Source organism: Grampus griseus (assembly GCF_964374135.1).
Source record: "Grampus griseus genome assembly, chromosome: 4".
Taxonomy (NCBI): domain Eukaryota; kingdom Metazoa; phylum Chordata; class Mammalia; order Artiodactyla; family Delphinidae; genus Grampus; species Grampus griseus.
The window spans coordinates 122,495,225-122,519,439 of record NC_138997.1 but is presented as its reverse complement, the minus strand read 5'-3'; the positions used below and the strand labels follow the sequence as shown (position 1 = coordinate 122,519,439).

General features: G+C 37.7%; 2 protein-coding genes and 1 long non-coding RNA gene across 8 annotated transcripts in view; 1 reads left to right on the top strand and 2 right to left on the bottom strand.

Moving 5' to 3' along the window:
* Positions 1–3,805, bottom strand: part of LOC309821628 — a 116,454-nt gene extending 112,649 nt beyond the window's left edge. For all 6 annotated transcript variants that reach the window (XR_014296644.1, XR_014296645.1, XR_014296646.1 and 3 more), the window contains exons 1-2: positions 3,612–3,805; positions 561–671 (exon numbers count right to left, since the gene is read on the bottom strand). This is a non-coding gene — a long non-coding RNA (uncharacterized lncRNA). The remainder of the gene's footprint in view (positions 1–560; positions 672–3,611) is intronic.
* An 87-nt stretch (positions 3,806–3,892) lies between these two features.
* On the top strand, positions 3,893–7,075 carry ARLN (allregulin). The gene is made up of 2 exons (XM_082653111.1): positions 3,893–4,201; positions 5,702–7,075. Coding segments are annotated over exons 1-2 (207 nt in total). The 5' UTR covers positions 3,893–3,995; the 3' UTR covers positions 5,703–7,075.
* A 1,332-nt stretch (positions 7,076–8,407) lies between these two features.
* The window catches only part of USP53 (ubiquitin specific peptidase 53), a 64,752-nt gene continuing 48,944 nt past the window's right edge, over positions 8,408–24,215 (bottom strand). The window contains exons 15-16 of the mRNA XM_082653093.1: positions 12,859–12,955; positions 8,408–11,365 (exon numbers count right to left, since the gene is read on the bottom strand). Coding sequence (XP_082509219.1) covers positions 10,351–11,365; positions 12,859–12,955 — 1,112 coding nt within the window. The 3' untranslated portion in view covers positions 8,408–10,350. The remainder of the gene's footprint in view (positions 11,366–12,858; positions 12,956–24,215) is intronic.

Genomic DNA, 24,215 nt, shown 5'->3' with positions numbered 1-24,215 from the left:
AAAAGAGAAGCTGCAACAAATAGCAATTAGTTTTGATGACTGTACAACTCTCAAAGAAAACTATCATAGGTGTGTAAAGTAGTAATGATGGAAAAGAAATAAGAGAAATGAAAGTCCTAAGGATATTGAGGTGGCCTGAGATGTGGACAGTGAAATAGATTACCCAGAGAATTCGACAGTTTGAATAGAATCAGGGGTGACAGAGATAAATCCTCTGACTTGACGGTAAAGTTGCACCAGTGTCAATTAAGAAATCCAGTTTCTGATTCTCTACTGTAAGTTTAATGGTGAGCTCTGGGGTGCAGCTGAGGATCAGTTGACCCTGTCGTTTGATGGGGTACTGTCCCTCAGAGGGGTAAAAATATACCCTCTGAGGGTGCTGGGGTCTAGGGAGATTGTTTTTTAAGCTTTTCTTTCTCTACAGCCATTAGAAATAGAAAACAAGAGTATTCATAACAGAAGACACCAGAGTCACTATAACCCCCCCAAACAGTTCAAACAAATGTTTTCTCCTGTTAATCTAAATTCAGAAAGAGAAAAAGACAAGAAGAGACTCTTACCATTCTCGTTTATTGGATACTACAGGCAGAAATCTGGGAGACTGACTAGTAGAATTCTCATCTTCTGCCGGCTTATGTTAGAGGTCCCAGGATCTGTCACCAGCAGCAGCCCTGGAGTGAGCAGTGTCCAGTTAGTGACATCCATCCTTGATACCAGAATTGTGGGCAAGGAAATGTTCTCTACCACTCTGTCCCCTGCAGGACTCCAAATGGATTTCACAGTTTTACCTCCAGCTCTAGGCTAATCCCAGTGGTTTACTGTCTGTACACCTAGTAGATGGACTAAATGCTATCTGACTAGACATGATAACACCACACAGCAGTGAATAAATTAATAACTAGATTATTTCTCATTTTGGTATTCCTTTATGGATTGAGTCAGACCAAGGAACTCATTTTATAACAGAAATAAACTAAGTGCTTGCAAAAACTTTGGGGTACTCATTAAAATTTCATGCCCTGCACCGTCCCCAATCCTCAGGGCAAATAGAACATAAAAATCTAGACATCAAAAGGACTTTAGTGGCTTCCCTGGTGGCGCAGTGGTTGAGAGTCCGCCTGCCGATGCAGGGGACACAGGTTCGTGCCCCAGTCCGGGAAGATCCCACATGCCGTGGAGCAGCTGGGCCCATGAGCCGTGGCCGCTGGGCCTGCGTGTCTGGAGCCTGTGCTCCGCAGCAGGAGAGGCAAAAGGACTTTAGAAAAAGTCTATCAAGAAACTGGACTTAATGGCCAGAAGCACTACCTCTGGCCCTTATAAAAATCCAGAATACTCCAAATAGAAGGTGTGCATTAACCCCTTTTGAAATAGTGTTTGGTCACCCTATGCCTACTGGCGTCTCTAAACCTCCCATTTCTGGATTGAGTGAACACTATAGGGACTTAAGTGAACAATATGACACTACGACTAGCCATATACAAGAACTAACTAGTATACTTGGGGGATATTATCGACAGTAAAAAGGGCGTGGAATGCACTGACTTGCTATCCCCTTTGACCAGGAGATTGGGTATACATCAAGGTTTTTAGAAGAAAGCATGCATTGTCATCTTGCTGGGAAGGCCCTTACAAACTGCTGAGCACTTACACTGCCATCAAAATAAAGGAAAAATCCTCCTGGATTCATGCGAGCACTGCCAGCTTTGACCCAGATCAGCAGCACTCCCAGGACAACTGGAAGACCATTCCTAAGGTGACCTTAAACTAAGGATTTCCAGGACCAATTTCCAGGTCCCAGAAGCAGACAAAATCATGAAGTAGACAGTTGTTCCCAAGATCACAGATCAAGAAACTTCCTTCTACCTATTTTCTCCCCTATTGCATCTCCCTAGTCCCAGATGAAAAGAAAAAAAGTGCTTCCTTGTCACAAAGCCCTCCCTTTCTTTAGCCATTTATTAAAAGGCTGACTGAAGGGGCTTCCCTGGTGGCGCAGTGGTTGGGAGTCCGTCTGCCGATGCAGGGGACACGGGTTCGTGCCCCGGTCCGGGAGGATCCCACATCCTCTCATCCCACAGTGAGAGGCCCCATACTGCAAAAAAAAAAAACAAAAAAAAAACAAAAAAAACCCTTTGGCTTCTTTGTTCATAAAGTAGCGCCACATAAACACACTAGACCAGGTATTATAGAAAACTGGCTTGTGTACACAAGTCTAAGTTCTTTTCAGTACTAAGATCCTTTTTCTTAGGCTTTGGAACTTATGAGTTGGAAAAGGCAGTTCTAAATCTTTCCATCGTAACAGAACAACAGTTCAATATTGGTATGCAAATGTCGGAAGTCTTTCAGTCAAAAGTTAGTAGCCTCTGCTGGACTTGAAAATCTTCTTGCCCCGGACACACTGACAGCCCAAGAAAGAGGAGCTTGTGCCATCACTGATGAAGCATGCTGCTTCTATGTAAATCACCTGGGACAAATAGTGTCTAATCTGCACCTTTTGAAGACAAGATAAACACCCTCCATCAGATAAACAAGGCTCAGCCATTCTATTGGACTGACCTATTCCCAGGGATGGGAGACTGATTTAATGGGATATGGGGAAGTGTGCTTAGATGTGTTGTTTTCTGTTTATTCATCCTCATTCTAATCTATGTTCTTCTCTCCCTTTGCAGATCCCTTGCCACTCTGCTGCTAACCCAATTCTTCTCTCCACAGCCACTAACTCAGAGTTTATGTGAAACTTCTAGGGAAGTTTCAGACAGGGGAATGAAGGAGTTCAGAGCATGTCACCCCAAAATATGTCACTTTGGCATATTGAATATTTTCAGTTAAAGGCATTTGAGAAACAGCTGGTGCTAGAAGTGCACTCTGACCTTCCTTTTTCTTCCTGAAGGAGATAAAATTCCCATGTAAAAGATGCCCTCCCTACATCAGGAGGAAGAAAAATATTTTTATCACCAGAGATGGGAAATTGGACCAAAAAATCCATACAAACAAACCTTGTTAAACTAACCCTTATCTTCCTAGTCATTTCTCCACAATTAACTACCCTTAACCAAACCTCTTTGTGTTACTTGTTTCTTTTTCTAAAAGGTAGAAAAGCTTTCTGCGCTGGTCACTTCCTCAGGTCTTCACTCTCTTGTGAAGGTTCCCATGTACATGTAAAAAAAAAAAAAAACCCTAAAAACCACTTCTATGCTTTTCTCCTGTTAACCTGTCTTATGTCAATTTAATTCTTATGCCCAGCTGGAGACCCAAAGAGAGTAGAGGAGAATTTTCCCTTGCCTACAATGGTAAATCATTTTCTTTCTGCTAACATTCTAATGTCATGGGGGATCACACTCCCAAACCCTTGGATTATTCTTAAATTCACTCCTTTGAGGTACATACAAAATTCTCACGTTTTGCTCTCTGGCCCCTTTAGAAACTTACCCTCACACTTATGATGTCAACCTCATTAGAGCTGTTTACAGAATTTAATCAAATAAGTGTAACATGTTAGGGACAGTACAAAACCCATTAGAGGAGGCTCTTTTAAAACCTTGGCATAAGGACCCAAAAGGAATACAGGGATAAGGAGGGGCGACCATGGGCACTTCCAAGGTGGAATCAATCACCTGTCAGGAATGGGACGTGAAGTGACTTCCGGTCCGGCCAGAGAGTATTTCTTCTAGCGAAACCTGAATAACCGGCTTCCCACCTGGACGCTGCAGGGCGGAACGGGCGGACAGCTTCCCCCGCCTCCAAGTGGAGACGCCTCTGTCCGTCCGCAGTCACGGAGGTAGCGGGCCGACGGGCGACGCCCGCGCGCTGGGAGGGGCGGGTACAGGGCTCACTTCCGGGGCGGGTACAGGGCCCATTTCCGGGGCGGGGAACAGCGCATGCGTTGTGGGGCGGGGGGGGGGGTCGGACTTCGTCCACTTTTCCGGCGAGGCGAACGCGGAAGAGCGGAAGCTGAGGATTTCCGACTACTCAGATTGTGGCGTGGCGACTGCTGCAAGATGGAGGTTGGGTTGGCGGCCGAAGATGGTCGGGATGGTCCCCGGGAGCGGCGAGGCTTGGGTGAAGCCGAGAGGCCGCAGCAGAACCACGAAGTGCGGCCTCAGTCCGGGGCAGACCGGTTACCAAAACATTCCTACTGGTTGGATCTCTGGCTCTTCGTCCTCTTAGACGTGGTGTTGTTTTTCTTCGTGTATTTTTTACCCTGGTGAGTACTCTTAACGCATCGTTGAAATGGTAAGGGGCTTAGAGACCATCTACCCCAGTTTGGGGAGGTGGGTGCGGGAGAGGCGAGGAAATTGCATTACGGAAAGTTACGGCCTGTCCACCATCATCCAGCTGGCGAGTGGTAGGATAGGGTAGGCGCGGGAGTGGAACGAAGACCAGAGTGAAAATGTCCTTCCTTGGCACCTCAGTTGAGGGTGTTCAGATGAGGTGTAGAGGAAACTTGGCTTCATAAATTTTTTGTTCTATGTTGGGAGGAAACCGGCTGGGTTTGAGTTCCTGCACTACCACGAAGAAACTGGAGACGTTATTTGGCTTTTTGGAGCTTTATATTCACATTTACCATTTGGGACCAATAGTAACCAGGTCATAGGGGTGTGGTGTGGCGTGGTGTTTCAGATAAATCGCCAGCTTATCTAAAAGCGATTTATTTGCATATTGCCTGGCAGCAGTCAGCGCTCCGCTAAAGCTACTGTTACTGTACGACGGTTTGACCGTGAGCAGGCCGTGCACGGTTATCTCACATGGGTCCAGAACTGGACTCTTGACTTCGTACTCAGATGACCTTACTTTTCAGTGTCCCCATTTCAGTAAATGTTAACTTTATTCACTCACTTCTCCTCCCGGAAGCCTGGGTCTCATTTTCTGATTTCCCGCATTGCTTTATATACACACCCGCACACTCCAAAACACCAACTGATGAGTCACAAAACTCTCTAGATTCCATTTGGAAAATCCATGCTCTCCATTTTCATTGCCACCCCCTCTGAGAAGACTGTTTTGGCAGAGGATAAAGGAAGGGGACTTAGAGAAGGGGCTTGGGGGAGCAGAACAAGGAGGAGGATACAGGACTGAGATGATACAAGGGACAAGTTCAGGAGAGGAGCAGTGAGCTGAAGGAGGAAAGGCGGTGCAGCTCATTTAGTCATTAAACAGCTCCTTTGGACTTCGGAGCTAATCCTTTACGCACTGTAAGTTAATTTCACTCAGCCATCATGCTTATTGAATTTGTGGTAATTATGTCTTCTTCTCTCACCCCCAGCCCCCAATTTTGGCAAAAATTTGGGCATAAACTCACTGTTGGTGAGGCCCCATTGTCTCTGATTCCTTGGATTTCTTGAATGGTGTGGCTGAGGGTTCAGTGGGACCAATGGAAGATGGGTGTTTCTGTAAAATCCTCTGTCAAGTCATTTGTAAAGGAGAATCTTTCCACCCACTCCTCCTGATATTTGGTAGAGTGATACTTCAAATGCAGTGTTTTTTTGTTTGTTTTTGTTTTTTTTTTAATGATCTGAATTTTCAGCTCTGGATAGAAAATGGAAGACTTATAAAGAATAGTCAGGCCTTTTTTTGCTCTTATCAATATGAAAATCATTTAGGAATAGGCAAATGATTAAGACAATCAAAGTTTTCAAAAGTTGGCATAAAGTATTTAAAGGGAAAGAAAAAGGAAACATTGTTGACAATTATTTGGTTTTTACAGAATGGTTTGCCTGATACCTAAATTAAGAATTTTGGCTCCTGGAGTGGATCCTGAAAATGACTACAAACTTCTTGAACAAAGAAGGCAGGATTGTGCACCAGAAGAATTTCAGACTCTAAGGGACCTTCATTTCATTTTACACATTCTGTTATTCTTTGCGGGAACTATATTAAATGGGTAATGATCTCAGCCATTCATAGCTAAGTTCTTAAAACTCGGCTCTGATTCACATTTTAAAACTTTTTACAGATTATTTGGTGGCTTTACAGGGGCTGAACATAAAAAGTATTTATCATGAAGGTTTATTATACTTATTAGGAAATAGATTGTTTTTCCTTTAACATTTTAAGGGTTGGCCAAGGTTTAGTATGATGCAGATAATATGGTGAAATAATAAGGTGAAATATTTAGAAATAAATTATACAAAAGCAAGGGAAGAATTTTGAAAAAAGGAGTTAAAAGCTATACAGAAAATGCAGGCCCACAATATATTTGCTGTAAGTGCCAGTTTGATTTTTAGATTAAGTGGACCTCTGTTATGGTTGCTAGGTTGGTACAATCTTAGAGAAAGTATATAATATCCAGTAATGGAAGGCTAGAGTGCATGGGGTCTTACCTGGATGCTTCCCCTCACTTTTAAGCTCTTGAACTCTGTAAAGTAGGACTGTGTGTTTCAAACCTAATTTTTATTGTGGTTGCATTAAGAATGTTTGTGGCCAAAACATGTTTATTATAATGTCTGTAACTTACTTTAATACTCCAGCAAAGTCACCATATTTACTCTTTAAGCAAATGTTTGAGCACTTACTGTGGGCCAGGTACCGCACTGAACGAAACAGACAAAAATCCTTGCCTTTATGGAGCTTACATTCTTTTTTATATAAGTATGTTAACAAGAATTTATTTCCCAGGAGTGATCAGCTAGTATTTAGTCAAAAAGGTCACATTCCCAAAGCAGCTACTATAAGCCCTTCAGAAGCTATTCCTATTATATAACAGATGTTAGAAATGGGCTCTTGTCCTTGAAATTGGTGACATTTTATATATTGGAATTGCCTAAATATTTTCCCGTCCCTTAGAAGCAGGGCATAGATCTGGTAAACTCTACATCCTCTGTTCTTTAGAATGGCATTTAGGGTTAGTGTGAAATCTGGGATTGATTTTGGAGGCTTTTAGCCTAATGCTGACTATAAGTTTAACAATTACGCCTTCAGAGAACCTAACAAACCTGCCTGAGGAGAACTTTTTAGGCAAGGTTGAAGCATCTAGAGAAACAGAACTGGGATTTCATTGAGGGTACCAAACAGATTGTATGAATTGTTTTGTGCTACTTGCTAGTAATTTTGTCCAATAAATGTTGATTATACAGGTAAATTGGGTCTGATTTCCTTTCATTTTAACAAATTACTTGTGTGTTAGGTCACACACAAAGATTTATAATCCATACTACCTTTCTGAGCCTAGAATCAGCCTTCTACCACAACTATTGTATATTCTGAAAATTTCTAGTACAGGGAAGATACTACTAAGAAGAAAGATTGTAGTATTGTGACATGACTGTAAATGGTATCCAAAATGGTGGCAGTATGAGGTTTGAGTATTTCCTACAGATGAAATTGTGCCTACCACTGAATTGTGCCATCTCAGGGTAACATAGTATACTTGAAGGCTTTTAACTGGGTAAATGGGACACCAAGAAGAATTGGCAAACTTGCTGTGATAAAAATAGAAACATCAAAAGTATTTACATCAATGTGATTTTAGTCTGGTAAATTCCTTTGTAAATTTCATATAAGTGAAATGATTGTTTCAATAACCGTTTGAAATCAACTGGCCAATGAGCAATTGTGAGGAAGTCTTTAGAGTTCTGTTAACCTGAAAATTTTAGGATGTAAAGTGCTCCATATACCTAGTCCCTACATGTAATGGGAATACATTCAGAGACTACAGAATATTTAGTAAGGGCATTTAATGTAGAGGTAATTATGCTCTAGGAAAAGGGTCATCAAACTACACTAATGGGCCAAATCTGGCCCACTTGCCTCTCTTTAAAGGCCTGTGAGCCAAGAATGATTTTTAACATCTTAAAATGATTGAAAAAAGTCAAGACTATTTCATGATGTGAAAATGATGTGAAATCCAAGTTTCAATGCTTATAAAGTTTTACTGGAACACAGACATGCCCATCCATTTGCATACTGTTATGTAAATGTTACCTTACAGCTGTTTTCACACTACAGTGGCAGAGTTGAGTAACAGAGATCCTATGGTCCACAACGCCTAAATTATTTACTATCTGGGTCTTTAAAGAAAGTTTGCCAACTCCTGTGGGAACGCTCCTTTAGGCCTTGAGGGGGTTGAACTCTTAGGAGTCTCCTGTGATAAATTTTTTGATCAGTGATATTCCAAGTTCACCCCTTAACTTTAAATTGACTTACATTTCCCATAAAATATATAATTCACAGAGGTGAAAGGAAGCCACAGTTTATGAATGCAAAGAAAAGTCCCAACCATATTAAATTAAAAATCAGTTTATCCCCCCCAAAATTTTGAATCAGAAGAAACTGACTTCACAGAAAGATACTCTGAAGTATTTTGAACATTACAATCGTTGGATGTGTTATTTTAAAAGTTATAATAAGCTTATAACCAGAAGAAAACATCTATAAAAATAGACACCCTAGAAACAAAAAATTCACATGTGCATGATTAGTAAATACATAATCTATATTTGGAGTGTTGAATCAACAAAAACAAATGGTCAGTTTCTAGTCTATTAGTACTATAACATGATTCAGGAGGTTTCAACTGGACAGTACTTTAAAAAGAGCCCAAATTGGACGTTTCTATTTGATATTTGCAACTCAATTGTGAGTTGAATCCCATACAAATCTATGAGATTATTTATAAGTATCAGAAATCAGTTTAAATGTTTCAAATAATACATTTTCAACTGGACAAAACTACACAAAGTTTTTGAAAGCTATTAAAAATACTTGAAGCTCATTTTTCTAGTATTTTACAATGTTATAAAAGCAGTAATTAAATACAGTGACATTTCAAACACAATTTTACAAATTTACAATATTTACAAATCCCTCCATACTAAAAGCTATGTTAAAAAAAAAGATTTCTTAAAAGATAAAATTTTATTTAGTTGATATTCAAGTATTTCTAAATTAAGAGAATATAAAGTAATAATCACCTACTGTTATAGCTAGAAAAGGCTATTAAAAACTTCTCTAGGTGGAAGACAAAATTTGGCCAAGATTTGATAACTCTGAGCTTAGACTTCTACAAGCAATTACTTTCTACTTACCTAGAAAATAAGATTCATTTACATTTTGGAATATTTTAACAATTTATGGGATTGGTCAAGATATTAAATTTACTAATTAGTTTATGGAATTATTATGTTTTATATATAAAATTTAAATTCTCAATTCTCTAGTGTGGACAATATAAAACTATTCTAAACTACAATTAGTTTACCAGCTTAGTACAAAATTAAATGACAACTATGAAATAAGGCAATTACTTATTTTCACTTGTAAGGTCATCATCATAATGGAAAATCCCCTTTTTTTTTTTTTAAAGAAAGACTTCTCCATGAAAATAGGTGGGGTAAAAATTAAATTATTTGTTTAGAAAAAAGGGAGGGATGCTCAAATTAATACATTTCATTAAAAATTAAATCTATATGAAAGGCAAAAATTTAATCTGGAAACCCAGAAAGATTTTCAAATTCAAGAATATGAAAATTACTAAAATGGGCTGACAACCTACAAACAGGTAATATTATAGCAGGGAAAATTTAGGCAGTCACAGTGATATTCTTAAAAAGAGGACTATAGGTTAATTCCTAACACTGGTTATTAGCAGCCCAAAGTAAACCAAACCAAAATAAAAACCTTTCACATTTCATATAAAATTAGAAAAAATGTAACAAGATAAATAAATATACTAAAGTGAAGTATTTTTAGCTTACATGACTGAAGTAATGTTTATGAATGCATACAACAAAGGATATTCTGAAGATAAAAATTCTAGGAGCAAAACTGTCTTCTCTTCTGACCTTGAGAATTTAAAAATTGTTTTATCATTAAGGCTTTTTTCCCCCAAATGCCATCAATTTCATGGGTCGATACATTTTAAGACACTTAAAGGGATCATATGTAGTAGACTATCACAGAAGTCAAAAGCAAATGGGTGAAGTCCTCTTTTGGCTCCCCATTAGAAAGTGCTTCCTCACAAAGCAAATATTGCTTTGACTACACAAGCTACATATCATCTATCTTTCAGTTAGCAGAGTTTACCAATCTACATATGAGTACTGGTTAGTTTAATACCTATGGGTCTACCAGTCAGAAAATAAAGGGACAAATTACATTTTTACTCAACTGCAGCATATGATAAATGACTTTCTGCATACCCCCGGATATTCTATTTTTTGAGGCATGCCAAGACTATTCAGAGGGAATTCCAAAATATCCAATAAGTAGATCTTCACAAAATAAAATATCTGTATAGAAAGTTAAAGTGATTAATGAGTTAAATATTGCCATGGTTTTAATTTCATATAGCACTAGGTTTGGTCATTTGATTCCTAGTTAATGGCCTCAGAAGTAAAAGCCTGTCGGTTTCATCATTTATCTATTACAGTGTATACCAGGTTTATGTCTTTGCTTGGAAGGGCAGTTTGAACCAAGACTACTATGTAACACAGGCCCTAGCCCTCTTTCATTCTGAGAAAGTGAATTATCATTACAAAAGCCACTGCTCTCTGGAAAACAGAGCTTGGGCCTCTGATGGTATTTCAATCTATATGTATCAGTCATGCAGTTATCCACTGAAAAATAGGTAGTTAATGAAACTGTCTCATTTGGACAGGTAGAACTAGAGTCTATTTCTGGCTGGCAAGAAGCACCAACAGCTGTACCCGAGTCGGCCTGAAAATCATTAGCTGAAGAGCTGGACGGGGTGTTTGATGTGTTGCCGACATACTCTTTTGCTTGAAATGTTTCCTTAAGTCTTTCATCATTCATATGTGTACTCACTTCTAAACCTGGTTCTGAAGCTGTACTTAAACTGTGCTTTGGAAGACTAGAAGAATTAGCTTTAAACATCTCTGTTGGTTTGACAGCAGGTGGAGCATCATTTTTCTCTGACTGTGGCACATCATTTTTCTCTGACTGTGGCACACTGGTTATAGCATATTTCTTTGGTGGCAGAGGGGGTGGGGTATTCTGGCAAACAAGTTCTGGCATCTGACAACCATCAGATCTGCAGGTTGACTGAATGAGATGTTCCCTGGATAGAGAGTTCTCAGAGTAACACTGTTCTATCGTATTTTGCTGCTGGATGAGGGGAGCAGTTCCTGGCTTCAACCCCACAGTTCTCATGTGTGAAGACCACAGTGAAGATGGTGAGACTGTTCCATTACTGTTCACTCTCTTTGCAGAAGCAGAATTATCATCAATGTGAAAAAGCAAACCTGTTCCCTCAGAATTTTCTATATTAAGCCACTCAGAAAATTTGCATTCACTTGCTTTTTCAAGTTTCTGTTCATCTGACTGGTGAGTATGCTCTCTTGCTGTATGGTCCTTGAGTATTTGTGGATTGGATGAAGGGAATAACTTTCCATTGGTTTCACGTATATGTGACCTGAAAAATAAAAACAAAGCTAAAACGCCATACACAAATATGCAAAATTGGAGGGAAAACAAACATTTGTAGTTTAACTTCCCGATACAGCACTTATGTTATTTGTGTAACATAGCAAAAATGGAAAGATATTTGCAACCATTAACAATTTATACTCTCTGAATCCAAAATCTTTATGCCAGAATACATAAATGTTTATTAGAAACATCCGTCATTACCAAGATCAGATTTATAACCAGAAGTATAATTTAAAAAGCAAATTTCAGGGGCTTCCCTGGTGGCGCAGTGGTTGAGAGTCCGCCTGCCGAAGCAGAGGACACGGGTTTGTGCCCTGGTCTGGGAAGATCCCACATGCCGCGGAGTGGCTGGGCCTGTGAGCCATGGCCGCTGAGCCTGCGCTCCGCAACGGGAGAAGCCACAACAGTGAGAGGCCCGCATACCACAAAAAAAAAAAAAAAAAGCAAATATCAGAGAATTCCCTGGCAGTCCAGTGGTTAGGACTCGGCGCTTTCACTGCCCAGGCGCAGGTTCAATCCCTGTTTGGGTAACTAAGATGCCACAAGCCACACAGTGCAGCCAAAAAAAAAAAAAAAAAAATTCAACTTAAAAACACTGAAATTACATTTATTGTGATAAAATGTAGCATAGACTTAAGAAAAATGTTACTAGCAAACAATTCAATATTCTAAAACACTTCGCACCCAAAGTTTATAGCAATAGAGGTACTTTAATTTTGATATATAATGCTATAAGGATAGTATACTAATTAAAAATAATTTGGTTAATCAAAGACTACCTTTATTTAAGTAATAGTTAACTTCTAAGGTGAAGAAAAATGATATCACATTGCAGATTATTTATCTTCATATGATTAAATTATTTTTCTCATGAGAATTGCATAAAATTCAATTAGAGCACAAAGATGAAAAGAGTTGAGGCTCTGCTAAGTAGATAAGAGCTATATTCAAATCTCAACTCCGTTGCTTTGGCCAAATTACTTAATCTAAGCCCCAAATTTTCTCTTTTGTAAAATACCATACATCTCAAAAGAATGCTGTGAGGTTTAAAACAAACAATCATATATTGTACAAGGTACTTTGTAGGCCCCCTATCATTAAGGTTTACATCCTTTTAATGATCCCCAATAAAACATGCATCATAATACTCTAGACCAGCAGTCCCCAACCTTTTTTGGCACCAGAGACCAGTTTCGTGGAAGACAATTTTTGCACTGACTTGGGAAGGAGCGTGTGGTTCAGGCGGTAATGCGAGAGATGGGGAGCGGCAGATGAAACTTCGCTCACTCGGCTGCCACTCACCTCCTGCTGTGCGGCCCAGTTCCAGTATCAGTCTGCAGCCTGGGGCTTGGGGACCCCTGCTCTAGACCCATTGCTTGCAGAGTAGTGACAGGTAGTATGCCTTTCTGATAAAGAGTTCCTATAATACATGCATTTAATTTAAAAGATTTTAGTATTCCAAATAGCTAGGATTACCTTTTTATCAAAGGATTTTTTATTTGTAGATATGATTCTGGGTGGGACTCATAAGATTTATAGGCTACTTCCAGGTTCTTGAGTTCTTTTCTAAAGCCTGAGGAAGGGAATGAGAAAAAATTATTTAAGTGATCTTTTAGAATTTACTCCATCTATACTTCTCCATAATTTACAAAAGATTTTCTATAATCAGGTAATTCTCTTCCAAATTAACAGATGAAAACTAGTTCTTCAAGCCTCAGCTCAAATAATACCTCTTTCCTGAACCCTTTATACAAAATCAATGGCTCTTTCCTCAATTTTTTTTTTTTTTTTTTTTTTGGTACGCGGGCCTCTCTCTGCTGTGGCCTCTCCTGTTGCGGAGCACAGGCTCCGGACGCGCAGGCCCAGCAGCCATGGCTCACGGGCCCAGCCTCTCCGTGGCATGTGGGATCCTCCCGGACCGGGCACGAACCCGAGTCCCCTGCATCAGCAGGCGGACTCTCAACCACTGCGCCACCAGGGAAGCCCCTATCCTCAATTTATTATCTCTTGAAAATGTCAGCAATCCCCAAAAAGTGTTATTCTAGATGGGTCGTGTGGAGCTGTGCTTCCCCTGTTTACTCTTTACTGACAAAATGGTGGGAAAACGCTACATTTGGAGACAGATGGCTTGAGTTGAAGTTTGGATTCACAGCTTATTGGTTGGTAACTTTATATTCCTAAAACCAACTTTACAAAACTTATACCACCTTACAGTCTAGGTTTCTGCCTTTAAGTAATGAGATGCTGATATCTATTTTACCAATGTCACAGAAATATTAGGAACATCAACCGAATTTAAATGGGTGGGAGGGTATTATGATAACATAAAATGTTATCACACCACTAACTAGCTTCCATTTATTGACTGCTTACTCAAGTTGTAAGAAGTTGATAATAATTATTTCATTTAATTTTTACAACTGAACACCTTTTTACTTGAAAAGACAATGAATGAACTTCAGTTATTCAGACTTGAGTATGTGTCAGAAATTTTCTTGAAAATAAAAGAAGTGAAACTGTCACTTCGAATAAAACAACTGGCAGTATTTATTGCCAATGATAAAATTTAACCTTTTAGATGAAAGTAAAGAGTTTTGGAAAATTTGTATTTACCACCATGAGTTCTGTACTTTTCCAATACTTATAAAGACTTCCTGATAATATCTGTGGTGATGTTTTAAAATCTGTTCTTTAAAAATATATAGAGAGGGCTTCCCTGGTGGTGCAGTGGTTGAGAATCTGCCTGCCAATGCAGGGGACACAGGTTCGAGCCCTGGTCTGGGAAGATCCCACATGCTGCGGAACGACTAGCCCCGTAAGCCACAATTACTGAGCCTGCGCGTCTGGAGCCTGTGCTCTGCAACAAGAGAGGCCGCGATAGTGAGAGGCCCACACACCGCAATGAGGAGTGGCCCCTGCTTGCCGCAACTAGCGAAACCCCTCACACAGAAACGAAGAGCCAACACAGCCATAAATAAATAAATATATATATAGAGAGAGAGAAAAATGGACTTCCCTGGCAGTCAAGTGGTCAAGACTCTGCACTCCCACTTCAGGGGGCATGGGTTCAATCCCTGGTTGGGGAACTAAGATCCGCATGCCGTGTGACACGGCCGAAGAAAAAAGGATATATAAAAAAATGTATCCAGATAAATGACCTGGAAAACAGAATGGTGGAATTCACTGCTACGGAAGAGAATAAAGAAAAAAGAATGAAAAGAAATGAAGACAACCTAAGAGACCTCTGGGACAACACTAACTGCAACAACATTCGCATTATAGGGGTCCCAGAGGAGAAGAGAGAGAGAAAGGACCAGAGAAAATATTTGAAGAGATTATAGTCGAAAACTTCCCTAACATGGGAAAGGAAAGAGCCACCCAAGTCCAGGAAGCGCAGCGAGTCCCATACAGGATAAACCCAAGGAGAAACACACCGAGACACATAGTAATCAAATTGGCAAAAATTAAAGACAAAGAATAATTATTGAAAGCAGCAAGGGAAAAATGACAAATAACATACAAGGGAACTCCCATAAGGTTAACAGCTGATTTCTCAGCAGAAACTCTACAAGCCAGAAGGGACTGGCATGATATACTTGAAGTGATGAAAGGGAAGAACCTACAACCCAGATTACTCTACCCGGCAAGGATCTCATTCACATTCGATGGAGAAATCAAAAGCTTTAGAGACAAGCAAAAGATAAGAGAATTCAGCACCACCAAACCAGCTCTACAGCAAATGCGAAAGGAACTTCTCTAAGTGGGAAACACAAGAGAAGAAAAGGACCTACAAAAACAAACCCAAAACAATTAAGAAAATGGTCATAGGAACATATATATCGATAATTACATTAAACGTGAATGGATTGAATGCTCCAACCAAACGACACAGGCTTGCTGAATGGATACAAAAACAAGACCCATACATATGCTGTCTAAAAGAGACCCACTTCAGACCTACGGACACATACAGACTGAAAGTGAGGGGATGGAAAAAGATATTCCATGCAAATGGGAATCCAAAGAAAGCTGGAGTAGCAATACTCATATCAGATAAAATAGACTTTAAAATAACACAATAATAGTGGGGGACTTTAACACCTCACTTACACCAATGGACAGATCATCCAAAATGAAAATAAATAAGGAAAGCTTTAAATGACACAATAGACCAGATAAATTTAATTGATATTTATAGGACATTCCATCCAAAAACAGCAGATTACATTTTCTTCTCAAGTGCGCACGGAACATTCTCCAGGGTAGATCACATCTTAGGTCATAAATCAAGCCTCAGTAAACTTAAGAAAATTGAAATCATATCAAGCATCTTTTCTGACCACAACGCTATGAGATTAGAAATGAATTACAGGGAAAAAACGTAAAAAACACAAACACATGGAGGCTAAACAATATGTTACTAAATAACCAAGAGATCACTGAAGAAATCAAAGAGGAAATCAAAAAATACCTAGAGACAAATGACAATGAAAACACAACGATCCAAAACCTATGGGATGCAGCAAAAGCAGTTCTAAGTGGGAAGTTTATAGCTATACAAGCCTACCTCAAGAAACAAGAAAAATCTCAAATAAACAACCTAAACTTGCACCTAAAGGAACTAGAGAAAGAAGAACAAACAAAACCCAAAGTTAGCAGAAGGAAAGAAATCATAAAGATCAGATCAGAAATAAATGAAAAAGAAATGAAGAAAACAATAGCAAAGATAAACAAAACTAAAAACTGGTTCTTTGAGAAGATAAACAAAATTGATACACCATCAGCCAGACTCATCAAGAAAAAGAGGGAGAGGACTCAAATCAATAAAATTAAAAATGAAAAAGAAGTTACAACAGACACCCCAGAAATACAAAGCATCCTAAGAGACTACTACAAGCAACTCTATACCAATAAAATGGACAACCTGGAAGAAATGGACAAATTCTTAGAAAGGTATAACCTTCCAAGACTGAACCAGGAAGAAATATAAAAAATGAACAGACCAATCACAAGTAGTGAAATTGAAACTGTGATTAAAAATCTTCCAACGAACAAAAGTCCAGGACCAGATGGCTTCACAGGCGAATTCTATGAAACATTTAGAGAATAGCTAACACCCGTCCTTCTCAAACTCTTCCAAAAAACTGCAGAGGAAGGAACACTCCCAAACTCATTCTATGAGGCCACCATCACCCTGATACCACAACCAGACAAAGATACTACAAAAAAAGAAAATTACAGACCAGTATCACTGATGAATATAGATGCAAAAATCCTCAACAAAATACTAGCAAACAGAATCCAACAACACATTAAAAGGATCATACACCATGATCAAGTGGGATTTATCCCAGGGATGCAAGGATTCTTCAATATACGCAAATCAATCAATGTGGTACACCACATTAACAAACTGAAGAATAAAAACCATATGATCATCTCAACAGATGCAGAAAAAGCTTTTGACAAAATTCAACACCATTTATGATAAAAACTCTCCAGAAAGTGGGCATAGAGGGAACCTACGTCAACATAATAAAGGCCACATATGACAAACCCACAGCAAACATCATTCTCAATGGTGAAAACTGAAAGCATTTCCTCTAAATCAGGAACAAGACAAGGATGTCCACTCTCACCACTATTATTCAACATAGTTTTGGAAGTCCTAGCCTTGGCAATCAGAGAAGAAAAAGAAATAAAAGGAATCCAAATTGGAAAAGAAGAAGTATAACTGTCACTGTTTGCAGATGACATGATACTATACATAGAGAATCCTAAAGATGCCAACAGAAAACTACTAGAGCTAATCAATGAATTTGGTAAAGTTGAAGGATACAAAATGAATGCACAGAAACCTCTTGCATTCCTATACACTAATGATGAAAAATCTGAAAGAGAAATTAAGAAAACACTCTCATTTACCATTGCAACAAAAAGAATAAAATACCTAGGAATAAACCTACCTAGGGAGACAAAAGACCTGTATGTAGAAAACTGTAAGACACCGATGAAAGAAATTAAAGATGATACCAACAGATGGAGAGATATACCATGTCCTTGGATTGGAAGAATCAATATTGTGAAAATGACTATACTACCCAAGGCAATCTACAGAGTCAATGCAATCCCTATCAAATTACCAATGGCATTTTTTACAGAACTAGAACAAAAAATCTTAAAAATCTGTATAGAGACACAAAAGACCCCGAATAGCCAAAGTAGTCTTGAGGGAAAAAAACGGAGCGGGATGAATCAGACTCCCTGACTTCAGACTATACTACAAAGCTACAGTAATCAAGACAATATGGTCCTGGCACAAAAACAGAAACATAGATCAATGGAACAAGATAGAAAGCCCAGAGATAAACCCACGCACATATGGTCAACTAATCTATGACAAAGGAGGCAAGGATATACAACAGAGAAAAGACAATCTTCAATAAGTGGTGCTGGGAAAACTGGACAGCTACATGTAAAAGAATGAAATTAGAACACTCTTTAACACCACACACAAAAATAAACTCAAAATGGATTAGAGACCTAAATGTAAGACGGAACACTATAAAACTCTTAGAGGAAAACATAGGAAGAACACTCTTTGACATGAATCACAGCAAGATCTTTTTTGATCCACCTCCTAGAGTAGAGGAAATAAAAACAAAAATAAACAAATGGGACCTAATGAAACTTAAAAGCTTTTGCACAACAAAGGAAACCATAAACAAGACGAAAAGACAACCCTCAGAATGGGATAAGATATTTGCAAACGAATTAATGGAGAAAGGATTTATCTCCAAAATATATAAACAGCTCATGCAGCTCAATGTTAAAGAAACAAACAACCCAATCCAAAAATGGGCAGAAGACCTAAATAGACATTTCTCTAAAGAAGACATACAGATGGCCAAGAAGCACATGAAAAGCCACTCAACATCACTAATTATGAGAGAAATGCAAATCAAAACCACAATGAGGTATCACCTCACACCAGTTTGAATGGGCATCATCAGAAAATCTACAAACAACAAATGCTGGAGAGGGTGTGGAGAAAAGGGAACCTTCTTGCACTGTTGGTGGGAATGTAAATTGATACAGCCACTATGGAGAACAGTATGGAGATTCCTTAAAAAACTAAAAATAGAATTACTATATGATCCAGCAATCCCACTATGGGGCATATACCCAGAGAAAACCATAATTCAAAAAGACACATGCACCCCAATGTTCATTGCAGCACTATTTACAATAGCCAGGTCATGGAAGCAACCTAAATGCCCATCGACAGACGAATGGATAAAGACGACGTAATACATATATACAATGGAATATTACTCAGCCATAAAAAGGAACGAAATTGGGTCATTTGTAGAGATGTGGATGAATCTAGAGACTGTTATACAGAGTGAAGTAAGTCAGAAAGAGAAAAACAAATATCGTATATTAACGCATGTATGTGGAACCTAGAAAAATGGTGCAGATGAACCGGTTTGCAGGGCATAAGTTGAGACACAGATGTAGAGAACAAATGTATAGGCACCAAATGGGGAAAGCCGTGGGGGGGGGTGGGGATGGTGGTGTGCTGAATTGGGCGATTGGGATCGACGTGTATAAAACTGATGACTAATAAGAACCTGCTATATAAAGAAATAAATAAAATAAAATTCAAAAAAAAAAGTTTTAAACAAGAAGCACTGCAGGTACAATGTTACCAAAAAAAAAAAAAAAAAGAAAGAAAAGAAATGTGTCAACATTTGGAAGACTTGCATAATTTAGCAAACCAATATTTTCCAAATGAGGATACATGGATGTTTCAAAATCATGCGTGAGTAAAGGATTTATTCATTCTTTAAATGAATAAATAAAATATTTAAGATTTTCAGGTTTAATGCCTAATACAGCGAATCTTAATAGATATAGCAATAAAAGCTTTTTGAGGTCCTCAATACCTTTTGTAAACAACCGTTCCAGTTAATTGCAAATAGGTGTCTTTTTAAAATCTGAGTCACAACTATTCTGTAAAACTTCCCTTTTTATAACCAAGGAATTGAGACTTAGGGAAATGAAGTGTCCTAACCGATGCCATATAGGTGGTTAAGTGGCAACACTCAAACAAACCCAGGATTAACTGCAAAGCCAGTGCTCTTTCTACTACCTGCAGGCTCTCTTTCATGTATGCCTAAAACACAAGATCATTATACAGAATCTCCTTCTGATGAAACTACGCCATTAGTATGAACATCAAATAACAGGATATACTTTAACATGCTGATGCCCACAGAAGATACCAAAATATATGGCATTAGCTTGAATATTCAATTCATTCCCTATACTTCTGTACAACTCCAGTAAATTTTCCTGTATTTTCCCTTATTTTTAGTTGACCTTTTCATCATGTTAATTTATTTCAGTTTCCTCTCATTCTCATGCTTCTAGTCTACTGTACACCAAATCTGTGAACCAAAGATTGCAAAGAAAACAAAATCAAGTTATTAAAAAAGCAACTTTTATTTTTTAAACAATAGATAACTTTATCTTAGATGCCTTTTTATCTCTAAATTGATGTTCTAGGTACATTTTTTAAAACTACCCTGTCACTCAAAATTCAACTGGAACCTATAGTTGATCATAACATCTAAATATTACCCTATTTAAAAAATCTATATTGGTTATTATATGGCTCTGCAAGTTAAATCTTAGAAGTAATTTCCAAGAAAGAGTAATGTAATATACATGAGAAATTAATACCCTATATGCCATACTGCTCACACAGTAAATGGCAGCTCCCAATAAAAATGAAAAACACTGTTTTTTCTTTTTTTAAATCACCTCCACACTGTCCACATATTTCTAACTCACTGATCCAAGACAAAATAAGTATAAACTGAGACAAATTCTTCTTACCTTCCCCTCCGCCAACTATTTCTATATCTACCAAGTGCCATACTAATAAAGTCTCAGAAATAAAAGGCAATATAATATATCACAGAGAGTCTCATGACCCTGTAACCTTGACACACTGCCTGAGTCTCAAAAACTAAGCCTCCCTCTTAAGTGAAGTACGTCAGACAGACAAAAACAAATATCATATAATATCACTTGTATGTGCAATCTAAAAAAATGATACAAATGAACTTAGTTACAAAACAGACAGACTCACAGACATAGAAAACAAACTTATGGTTGCCAAAGGGGAAAGCAGAGGGTGGGGGAGGGAAGTAAATTAAAGATTTTGGGATTAACATACACACACTACTATATGTGAAATAGATAAACAATGAGGACCTCCTGTACAGCACAGGAAACTCTACTCAGTATCTTGTAATAACCTATAATGGAAAAGAATCTGAAAAAGAATAGATATATATATACATGTATAACTGAATCACTTTGCTGTACCCCTGAAACTAACACATTATAAATTAATTATACCTCAGTTTAAAAAATGGTTGTTAAAAAAAAAACTAAGCCTCTCTCTTTGACAGCTACTTTATGACTAAAGAAAAAAAAAAGTAATATCAGAAGGAATCTTGATTATTTTTCAACCTTTAAAGTTTGAAAAATTTGTAAGTTAAAGTTACATTATAATTTCCCACCCACTGTGATTTTAACTTTGGAATGTTTATTTACTTCTTAACTTATCCAGAACTTCAAGTTTAATATTCACAAATACAAAAAAAATTAAATACTTAATTCTTAAAGATTTCTTTACTTTTATTAAAGTATCCACGCAATGGGCAGCAGGAGGCAGCAGAGGTTTTATAAATATGTTTGAAATTTTAATATCACTATGGCAGGCATTCAACCAAGTGGTTTGACTTCAGAATTCCAACTAACTTAAAAATAGATGTGTTATTTTTCTCTTCTGCTGACATAGACATCCATGTGTCTTTACTGGGAATTTTGGCTTCAGGTTCTTTGCAAATCTAAGATAGTCAGATTTTAACACTTGGCACAGAAAATACTTCAACATCAAGGCAAGATGCTTTAATTAATAATGCTAATTTTGGTACTGTATACAAAAAACCTAAAGCCCAATAGTCAAGAAATCAAAATATATATACTTAATCTGAAAAGGTGACCTAGATTTAAAACAGACTTACATAGCAAGAAAACCAAACTGCTAGTCTAGACACTGTAATCCTCATTCTTGTTGTATCGGAAGATTTCAGACTATAATAATAATACTGCAATTACAAAGTCTAAACATTCAAGAGCAATAACCTAATCAATGACCTGATTTACTATAAAAAGACAGTTAAGCAAAATTTGAATATTTTAGAAAAAAATCACAAAACTTTAACTATATAAATATTTCTGGCTAAATTTACTACATGCCAAAAGGAACAGAGAGATACTTTAATATGTAATAATCTACCCTATCAGATACTAAACTTGGGGATGATACAAAATAAAAAGGCAAGAGTCAGTAACTTCTTTCCTCACTGGGATTATAATTTAAAGAAAGAGCAAATAATGCTATTTTGCTACAAATTAAATTTCAATACTGAAAGTTTATGGTTTTAAAAAACATATAAACATTTGGTGGTGCTGGGCCACAGCAAGTGCCTCTCGATGGTCTATGAAACTCTTAGAGAAAATAAATTTAGTATGCACAGAAACAAAACCAACTGTGAAAAGTACCTCATTCTTCAGATATACTCTCTAAATGAATATACTCTGAAGTTTGCAAAAAACATCTTAGAGGAAATAAACTTACGTATACGAATAAACTCTTCCAGTAAAATTTTTTTCATTTACTAATTTTAGGATTTAACAACATTAAGGGTAGTATATTTCACTTAACATAATGGAGGTACAGATTTTTTTACAATAAGAATTAAGGGAATTAACAGATTTTTCTGACCACTGATTAACTTCTTTCACTCTTCCTTGTCATTTGCAAGATCAAGATTCTCAGCTTGAACTAACCCTGACTTCTATGATTAACTGAGATTAAGCCAAGTATTACAGACCCTAAAGTAAATGGCAAAAGTTTTTTGAAAGACCTAATAATTCCTTTGTGATCTGTTATTTACAATCTATAAATATCCAAACACATATTTATTCAGTAGATAACCTTACTCCGTAGAGAAAAGAGTCCACTAGGTATGAACTCCTTCAACTGACTCATCTAACACAATACACACTGAATGGTACCAACACTCACCTTTATCTCTCCCATTACAGAAAAACTACTACTCCCTTAATTCAAAGCTTTCCTTTGAAGTTCCATTCTCACTCTACCTCCAGAGATCTTACGCCATTAATTACTGTTCTGGTCTATTCTTATCTTCACACCTTTCTCACCCTCTGTACATCATTAGTTCCTTACCCTCTGTAACATACATGCAAAACTAAGCTCTTGGTTTCATTTTTCTCCTTTAGGTAGGGCTTCTTTACTATTCACAGCAAGGGTTTTGACAGACATGTGCACTTATTTACTTCTCTTATTTACTTTTTATTCTACTGTAACCTTTTCTGAAAAACTTTTAATTTGAAGATAATTTCATAAAGTTCAGAGAAGTTGAAAGATATACCTACCTGCATATCCTTTACTCAGATTCACCTATTATTAACACTTTACCCCACTTTTTTTTCTGAACCATTTGAGAGTAAGTTACAAACATCATGACCCTTTACTTCTAAACACTTCAGTTCTACCTCAATCTTGCTTCTATTCTAATGTTCCCTCTATTCTAATGTTTCTCTAATACTGCTTTTACTAGGTCACTAATGACTTACTAACTGCTAAACCAAACTTGGACTTTTTAATCCTTATTCTGCTTAATCTGTGATCACTTTTCTTTTTGAAGCTCTCCATTTTCCCAGTTTCCGTGTGCTAACTCCCTCTCCTGTATTTTCTCATACTTTCCAGCTACTCCTCATTCTTTTCCAAAGTTGCTCCTTCTCTCTACTCTTAGCTCATCTCTTTTAGTCAGCAAACCCCATGTTTCTTCCTTTGTCTATATTTTTTTCCCTGAAATCTCCCATTTTCCTGCATGATGTTGTCCATGTCTACCGCATTCAATTCCCATATATGTTGATGGCTACCAATACATAATCTTTCCTGCATTCCAGACATTTGTTCCTAACTAATCTACTTACCTAGATGACAAACCAAACAAATCCAAAAATAAATTTGCCATCCTCTCTCACCCCCAAAATTTGTCCCTTCTTCCTATATTCCTCCATTTGGTAAATGGTGAATCCATTTATGTAATACCCAAATACGGCCACCCCCAGCTTTCTCCTTTTCCCTCACTGTGCACATCTGTCACAGAAAGTGACTCCACTGTCCACACATTCTTATAATCTCTCAAATCTTCTTTCTTGACATTGATACTGCCTTAGTTTATACCCTCATCTTTTCTCTCCTAGGCTATTATTCATCTAAATAATTTTTCTCCCACTGCTCCAAATTCACCCCCTACACTGCCACCAAAGAGTCCTTTCTAAATGCAAACTGGAGTACGCTACTCTCCTTGTCCTTAGATGCCTTTCCATTTACTTTTTAGGATTTAAAAATAGCATAAAAGTTTCATCATGATTTGGCTTCTCTCTATCCTCTAACCATCATCTCACAATTTCCAGGTATGCATTCCAGCCTTGTATATAACAAACTAGCTGTATCCTTCCAATATGTGATAGTTTCTCCTGACCATGTGCTTTTGAACATGTCATTTCTTCTGTTTTGAATGTAATTTAAGGCATTTGACATTCTCCCCATTAGTGACCCATTTTTAAAAGAGGAGCTAAAATAATCTAAGTGGCATTGTGGAATTTCAACAATGTTCCCAAATAATAGCTTTAGGCAGTGTAGGTATGTTTGT

What these genes read in the sequence shown, in the direction of transcription:
- ARLN (XM_082653111.1), top strand. Translation starts at nt 3,996, where the DNA reads ATGGAGGTTGGGTTGGCGGCCGAAGATGGTCGGGATGGTCCCCGGGAG.